At 42.3% G+C, this 9,122-nt stretch overlaps 1 protein-coding gene across 2 annotated transcripts in view; it reads left to right on the plus strand.

Moving 5' to 3' along the window:
* LOC140211485 (arrestin domain-containing protein 3-like) overlaps positions 1-7,084 on the plus strand; it is a 41,911-nt gene extending 34,827 nt beyond the window's left edge. For both annotated transcript variants that reach the window (XM_072281227.1, XM_072281226.1), the window contains exons 6-7: positions 1,747-1,909; positions 6,791-7,084. In XM_072281227.1, the coding sequence (XP_072137328.1) occupies positions 1,747-1,909; positions 6,791-6,840 (213 nt within the window). In that variant the 3' untranslated portion in view covers positions 6,841-7,084. The remainder of the gene's footprint in view (positions 1-1,746; positions 1,910-6,790) is intronic.
* Positions 7,085-9,122: the final 2,038 nt, after the last annotated feature.

Consider the following 9,122-nt stretch of genomic DNA (forward strand, 5'->3'; position numbering starts at 1 on the left):
CCTAATCACAGCACAAGTTAAAATGATTAATTACATTACTACCCAGTATAACTTTGGACTGTGGGAGAAAACCAGAAGAACTGGAGAAAACCAATCTTTCTATGGGGAGGACATACAAACCATTATGAAATGCTTTGAGTGACTGTCATGGAGCAAGTTAATGCCTTTCTCCCAGCTACACTGCACCCTTTCCAGTTTGCTTATCGCTTGAATTGATCCACTGATGCCATAGCCTCTGCCCTCCACTCTGTCCTGTCCCACCTGGCAAATGGGGGTCTCATATGCCAGAGTGCTGTTGAGACTTCAGTTCAGTATTCTGTACCACTGTACGCCAGAAACTGGTAGGGCAACTGTCCTCGCTGAGTCTCAGCACCTCCCTCTGCAATTGGATACTGGAATTAGTCAGTCTGTGTGGGCAGCAACATCCCTCATCCCATTACGCTGAGCACTGGCACTCCGCAAGGCTGTGAGCTCAGTCCGCTACTGTTCACACTGCTGATACACGACTGTGTCGCAGGATCCAGCTCAAACCGTGTCAAGTGTGTAGATAACACAACAGTGGTTGGCCTCAGCAAAAGCAATGATGAGAATGAGTATCGAGAGGAAGTGGAGCAGCTGGTGAGTTAGTGTGAGAAGAACAACAACCTAAGGCTGAACTTTGGAAATCATTGTGAACTTTAGAAAAGTGCAGGCAAACCATCCCCCTCTGTGAATACATGGCTCCTCCATAGAGAGAGTTAAGTGCACAAAGTTCCTGGGAATTCACATCACAAGTGACCTCACCTGGTCCCTTAATATCACCTCCCTGAACAAGAATACACAGCAACGCCTCCACTTCCTAACAAGATTGATGCAAGCAAGGCTCGCACCCTCCCACCCCCACCTTGTCTCAACAGGAGCACCATTGAGAGCATCCTGACAAGTTGCATCTCCATCTGGTGTGGGAGCAGTCAAGCATCAGACTAGAAGTCCCTCCAAAGGACTGTGAGAACAGATGAGAGGATCATAAGGATCTCCCTACCATCCATCGGGGACACTTATCAGGAGTGCTGCATACACAGGGCCCTTAGTATCATTAAAGATCCCACCCATCCATCCAGCATTTTTCTTAACTTTCTACCATCAGCAGGGACTATGATGCATAAAAACAAGACTGGTCAGGATGAGAAACAGTTTCTTCCCCCAGGCCATTAGGCTAATGAACTCCTTGCCAGATCGTATTCAAAGAGTCACTAGTTAATCTGTTCCATACCTTTACAATATTTAATATCAATGCACCTTGGGTTGCTATTTATACATAGAAAATACATAGATATACATAGAAAATGTGTAATTCATCTGGAGATTTTTTATCCTTATCGTGTGCTATGAGCTTTACACCTTGGTTTGAAGAAACATTGTCTCGTTTCTATATAGTGTACCTTATATTGGCTTGACTCCTTACAGGGGATGCTTGGATTGAGCTCCAAACTCCAAAGCCCCGAGCTGTAATGGTGTTGTACTATCTGCTATGTTATCATGGCACCCAGTAAACTGTATTTCTCAAAGTGATTATAAACAATGGAATAACTCAACAAAATTTGTTTCCTTGTTCTTCAGTAAAAGTTTGCAGACTGGATGTGAACCATCAAATGTTTGAATCCATGTGGCAACTACAGTGGCTGAGCAAGGACAATAGCACACATTTTGCAAAGAAATAGACAATATAGTTTTTAAATCATTAAGGAAATACTTGTTGTTTTTCAGGTGTCAGTGGAGATTCCAAGAGCAATGAATTTAACCGTCAATTTGCCAATAGTTATTGGTACAGTTCCAATGCATCCTTACGCTGAACCGGCGGGTGATTTTAATGTCAGTTATGGGATGGATTACAGTGGGGTAAACCAAGCACTGCCTGTTGGACCTGAAGGTAAGGGCAAGGTTGAGTTATTGGGTGATAGAGCAGAGAAACGGCCTGTTGAGTCCACCGACCATTCTTCTTGGGCCCATCACTCATACTGGGGCAGAGTCTGTCCACAGGAGGTCACCAGAGTCCTCAGTCATGGGTTAATGGGAGGGTGATTGGCCCTGTGGCTTCCACTTTCACAACACTACTTCATACATCTTCTCAATAAGCCTTCCTCTTCCTCTCAGGAATGAGGTCCTTAGAGCTTCTGTTGGAATTTCTGGAGACCTGGGTCTTTACGGGATGGGATGCTAACCCCATGCTCATTCCTCCTTTTACAGCCGGGCTTGGAACCGTCCATGTGGAGTTTTTATGGAGTCACAATTAAAATGAATTCTGTTTGCTTTAACCTTTTAGCTTAAAGTTAACAATTTTTACAGCATTATTCCATTACAGCAATGATAATAAAATATAATGCAGCAGAACAGAGGCTCAGATAATCAAAACATTTTTCATTAACCATCATTTGTCTGTTATGTGACGTGTCGTATGATGTGGGTGGTCATGGAAAGACCATGACCATGATTGTTCTTGAGGAAATTTTTCTTCAGAAATGGTTTGCCATTGCCACCTTCTGAGCAGTGTCTTTACAAGACGGGTGACCCAGCCATTATCAATTCTCTTCAGAGATTGTCTGCCTGGAGTCAGCGGTCATCTAACCAGGACTTGTGATATGCACCAGCTGTTCATGCGGCCATCCACCACCTGCTCCCATGGCTTCACGTGACCCTGATCGGGGAGAGTGGGTGGTAAGCAGGTGCTACATTTGGCCAAGTGTGACCTGCAGGATGGCAGAGGGAAGGAGTACCTTGCACCTCCTTGGGTAGAGATGCATCTCCACCCCACCACACATCATAGAGAACCCATTTCCACAAATTCTACACTAAACCATTCCTATTCACTTCTATCACTCTTGCAGTAAGAACAACTGCACCTCTTTCAGATGAGAGAAGAAACTGCAGCACTGGGAGATCCCACCTGGTCATAAGGAAAGGAGACCATACAAACTCTAGAGCAACACACATAAATTTCTGGAGGAACTCAGAAATTCAGGTAGTAGCTATGGGGGGTGGGGGGAAGAGTTGACATTTCAAGCCAAGACCCTTCATCAGTACTGGAAAGGAAGGGGGAAGACATCAGAATAGAAAGATGGGGGAAGAAAAAAAGGAAAAGCTAGAAGGTGATAGATGAAGCCAGATGGATGGGAAGGGTAAAGGGCTGGAGAAGAAATCTGATAGGAGAGGACAGTGGACCGTGAGAGATGGGGAGAGGAGGGGGTGATAGGCAGGTGAGGAGAAAAGATAAGAAGCCAGATTGGGGAATAAAGGGAGAGGGGAAAAGAAAAAAAATATCAGGAGATGTCACTGTTCATGCCATCAGTTTGGAGGTTACGTAGGTGGAATATGAGGTTTTGCTCCTCCACCCTGAAAGTGGGCTCATTATGGGAAAAGGGGAGGCCATGGACTGACATGTCAAACTGTGATTTGGGATAGGAATTTAACTGGTTGGCCTCTGCAAAATTCCATCTGTAGACGATGGAGTGAAGATGCTTGAACCAAAACATTGACTGTTTATTCCTCTAGATGCTACCTGACCTACTGTGTTCCTCCAGCATCTGCAGAACCTCTTGTATTTATGACAAACAAACTCTATACTGGCAGTACCAGAGAGCAGGATCCTGAGTTCACCCTTGACCTCCAGTGTTGCAGTTAAACCATTGACCTTCTTGTGAGCCACTGCCAAGTACAATCAAAGCTCAAAATGCATATATGTCACATAATCCAACCCTGAGATTCATTTTCTCCTGCGCATTCACAGTCAGTAAATACAAGAAACACAAGAATCAATGAAAAACCACATTGATTTTATTGTGTTTCTTTGTATCCTTGACCCGTGTTGGCCATTGATGCAAAATGACACATTTCACTGTATGTTTGACAAATAAAGCACCTGTGACCTCAGTGGGACAGAGCAAGGTGGGGACCTAGATAGGACTGGTTAGCCATGTATTAAGCTCCCTCACTGACCCCCGATCATTATTTTTCCTGGGAAGTGAGGAAAAACAGTACGGGGCGGGGGGGTACAGGGACAGCTGCAAAGTCCCAGGGGTTCAAAGCCCACCCCAGGCCTGTCTAGTCTAGACATACTGTTAATCTGCCAGGTCCTAATGACTCATACCTGGACCATCGTCCTCTACACCCGTGCCATCCATGTACCTACCAAAACTTCTCCTAACTGTTACAAATCAGATCCAGACTAATAATTACTTTGTTCTTCTTTACACTTGTGTACGGGAAATTATATTCAACTATCTTGAAATGAACCCACATCCAGCACTTCCACTGGCAGTTAGTTCCACATTCTCACCACCCTCTGAATGAAATTCCCCCTCAGATTCCCCTTAAATATTTCCCCTTTCTTCCTTAACCTATGACCCCTAGGTCTAATCTCACACAACCTGAAAGGGAGAAGCCGAATGCACACCATATCAGAAATTTGTATCCTCCTTTAAAATCTCCACTCGTTCTCCTACGTACAAGGGGAATAAAGTTCTAAACTATTCAATCTATCCCTATAACTTGGGGCATTTCTTTCTTCATTTCCATGTGCATTATTCAGTGTCCACCCCACAATAGTGTCTATGTTGGGACGTCAGTCTGATTAGAGTCTGCCCCGTTGAGGGCGTTGCTTTTAGGGGATCTGTTTGGGAAAGGATGGACTTGTGGTCATAAGATAGGAGCAGCATTAGCCCATTTCCCCCTGTTACTCCTCATCCCTGTTCCAAAGGGACCTCCTTCTGTTCTGAGTCTGTGCCCTCTGGTCCTAGACTTGGCAGGCTGGTGAATGGCAAGAGTATAAAGATCTTCACTGTCAGGAAATTCTTGAGATTTGTTTACACAATGTTAAAATGGATATTTCATAAACACTCACTTCCCATCATTACAATTTTTAGGTTGATATCTCTATAATTTAGCTTGGCAAGATAAAAGGCCCGATTGCACACACTAGTTCCCATCAGACTCACCCCACTTTTCTGAGTTCCCCACCCGTAATTGTAAACATCCCCTGACTGATATCACCAACCTCCATTTGATTCTTTTATCACCTGTCCACACTAAGGAAGAAGTTAGTGTTGGCTACTAACCTATCTGGGAAGTGAGAATGAACCAGAATGCTTGGCTGAAAGCACAAGATTGCTGGGAGAACTACCCACAGTCTTGTCTCCTTCCGCTAGTGCACACAGAGGAAGCACTTGGACGTGAGAAGGAGGGCCACATCATGGCAGAGTGCTATGTGTGTGTCTCTGTGTCTCTCTCATAAAGACTTGTACTGTTTATTCCTTTTGTATAGATTTTTATCACAAATAAAGTCGATTTTTGAAACGTAAAAGAACCAAGTGCCACACAGATGGCAGGTGAGGTCAGGATTAAATCTGGGTTCCGGAAAGCATCAGGCAGCAGTCTAAACTGATACACACCCACTTGGGGTTTTTCACTTGATCCGCCCAACCTTGACTTTTTCATCACCACCCCTAGCTGCTATTTCATCTTGATTACTTGTGTTGTCAGAGGAGACGTACCTTGGTTCTACAGCCAGAAGACCTTTCCTCTAAAATCCTGGGTGTCAGCATCTCTGAAGATCGATCTTGGGCCAAAGAATTGATACATTAGGAGCTTGAGGAGACTTGGTTTGTTACCAAAGGCACTGACAAATTTTGACAGATACACTGTGGAGAGCATTCTAACTGGCTACATCACGGTCTGGTGTGGAGGGGCCACTGCACTGAATTGGAAGAAACTGCCAGAAGTTGTAAGCTCAGCCAGCTCCATCGTGGGCACCAACCTCCCTCAGCACTGAGGACACCTTCAATAGATAATGCCTCAAAAAGGCGGCATCTGTTATTAAAGGCCCACATCACCCAGGACATATTTTTTTTCTCATTGCTACCATCATGGAGGAGGTGCAGGAGCATGAAGACACACACTCTATGTTTCAGGAACAGCTTCTTCCCTTCTACCATCAGATTTCTGAATGGACAATAAATCCATGAACACTACCTCACCATTTTTCCTCTTTTTGCACTGCTTATTTAATGTAATCTTGTATATACATATATAATTGTAATTTACTGTTTCTGTATTATCTATTGTATTGCTGCCACAAAACAACAAATTCCAAAACATATACCAGCGATATTAAATCTGATTCTGACTGTGTACTCAATGTGCCCCTTCGTGAAAGAACATGAGATGCTGAAAGTTAAAGAAGGAGAATCACATTTGCCCACCTTGATGTCCGAGGGTTATGCAGCTGTATTTACATTACAGAGGCCTTTACGCACGGGAATCATCTCACCATTTCACCATGGCCTGGCCTCAGATTGGAGATATTCACTGAAGTAATTCACTCAGCCTGTGCATGACTTAAAGTTCAAGTTCAGTCTATTGTCATTCATCTGTACACATGTATACCACCAGACAAAACAATGTTCCTCCAGACCAAGGTGCACCATACAGTACATATAACACACACATAACATATACAGTAATATTACTACCTAGAAATTAACATAATATGCATTAAGTATGCAAACGTTTGAGTGATTATTATTTTTGTTTAATTTTTATAATTTAGTTACTTACATTAATTTTAGTTTTCAATTCATGTTTTAAAGCCAATTGCAGCCTCAGACCTGTGTGTAGCTCTGCAGAACCTGCCTGAGGTAGGGCAGATGGATTTGGGTTGGATTGCTGGGTGGGTTGCTTGGAATGCAAGTCAAACTCAAGTGAGACAATTGATTGTACATTGGTAGATAGTTAATGGTTTAATTTTCTACTTTTTCAGTAGGTGCTGGGTTTATAGTGAACAACAAGAATACTGGCTTCTACTCATGAAGGGAATGAAAAGTCTTCAAGAGGTATCACAGAATGAAGATTAAATGAATCCTGCACGGTTGGATATATGATGTCTAGTTGGCTCCTCTGTCCTTTGGCATAGTACAATTCCTCAGGAAAGTGTTTTCTACTTAAAAACACAATAAGTTTGAAACCAAAAGAAATCATCAATTGTACTTTATTGCATTTGTATTTTGTTATCTTTATGAATGATATTAACAGACAATAAAATACTTGCACATTAGCCAGTACACTTCAACAATATTGTTCTTCAATATGTTGGTGTCATTTTCTATTAACCTTCAGAGAAAGTTATAAACGTTCTTAATTCTTAATGAGTTGATACATTACAAATGTGTATGTTTGTGTTGTCATAATATCATCAACTGATGTCTTACATTTATGTACATTCTGTACCCATGAATCTGCAATGTATATAGCAGTAATTAAACCGGAGCAGATTTTTTTAAGATAGGATGCATTATACAAGTTCTTTAATGCGACATGTCCAATTGAACCTCTAGACGCAGCTGAATCTGCCAGCATACTCCTCTGTTCTTCTTCTGTTTGTTCAACCTCTTCAATGTACAGTTATGTGCAAAATTCTTCGGCACATTCAATGGACCAAATGGCTTAATTCTGCTTCCATGTCTTATGGTCTTGTGTGTGTGTGTATACAGTAAGGCTGCCTAATACCTTTGGACAATACTGTACTAATTTCATGTATTGCACTGTACTGCCACAAAAAAAAATCATGGCACACATGGCTGATGATAAACCTGATGCTGATCTGGGTCTCTACTGTGGACTGAGAGTGGGATGGGGACAGGAAGAAGGGAATCATGGTTGGGAAAAGGGGAAGGAAGATGGGTGGAAGTGGGAAGCACCAGAGAGACATTCTGTAATGATTAATAAACTGTTTGGTATCAAATGACCTTGCCTGGTGTCTCAGAGCTGGGTGTATCTGCATCCATGCCAGCCCCTGCCCCCACATTCTTTTGCCACCTGTCTCATGCCACCCCTGTGGCACTCCACCCTCACTGTTCCCAACATCCTCTGCTCCTACCAAGTTTACAAACTCACTCTCCACTCCACTTCGACAAATACAGTACTTAGGCATCCTAGCTATAGGCTTGGGCACCCTAACTGCAGTATATATACATGCCTAAGGCTTTTACACAGTACATATTTGCCACAACCATCTCCATAGAGTAGTGAATTCCACATTCCCACCAATCCTTGGCCAAAGAAATTTCATTTAAGTTCCCTTTTTAGGTTTGTTATTGACTTTCTAAGTTCTCTAAAGAGGCTCTTTCCCGACAGGTGGAGGCATTTCATTACAGCTTTTTTATATTTTTAAAGTCCTCCACTGTTACATTCTGCTCATTTCAGCAATACTGGAACAACATAAAGAAGATCCTGCATATTCATGAACATTCCACATTCTTGGGGGTGCCAGCGATCCAGATTTGGGTCTTGTCACTTTCGGTAAGGAGGCTGTACGTTCTCCCTGCGACCTCGTATGTTCCCTCTGGGAGCTGCAGTTCCCTCTCTCAGTCCAAAGACATACCAGGTAGTTGGTTAATTGGTGTAATGGGTGTAATTGGGCAGTGCGGGCTTGTGGTACCAAGATCCTGTTAATCTGTTGTATCTCTAAATAAAATTAGATCGTTAAGAGAAAAAAGATCTGTACCAACACCCTTTTTAAATATGTAAACTCCCACATTTCTGATATCAACCTTGTAAATATTGCTTTAATTTTCCTTAATTTAATTTCTTAATTCCTTTTTACCTTCTAAGTTGACTTACTTCCTTCTTTCCATTTCCTTCCGTATTTTTTCACTGTGAAGCTGGTGTTGTCTACATTTTGAAGGTATGCCTTTGCTTATGACTAATTCATCCATGGAGTCTAGTGAATGTTTCACTTGTTCTTTTAAACAAATCTATTTTTTATGAACTCCAAACACTTCGTAAAATGTTCTCAGCATAATATTTGCATCGTTACTTATCAGTGTGTTTAACTTGTTATCTTCTATTTCCCAGCTTCATAAAATCAGCTTCACTCTAATCTATTGGCTTTGTTTTCTTTATTGTTAAGTCCTTGAATGTTCTACGCTCAGTATTGGGGTTAAAAGCTCCCCCTACTTTTTCTTCTTTTCTCTGATTTTGTTTGATTACGTATTTCCGGATTACATAAGACACAGGAGCAGAATTAGGCCATTTGGCCTATCGAGCTTGCTCCGCCATTCAGTCATAGCTGACTTATTATCCTTCTCAACCCT

The sequence above is a fragment of the Mobula birostris genome, chromosome 17, assembly GCF_030028105.1.
Source record: "Mobula birostris isolate sMobBir1 chromosome 17, sMobBir1.hap1, whole genome shotgun sequence".
Lineage (NCBI taxonomy): Eukaryota > Metazoa > Chordata > Chondrichthyes > Myliobatiformes > Myliobatidae > Mobula > Mobula birostris.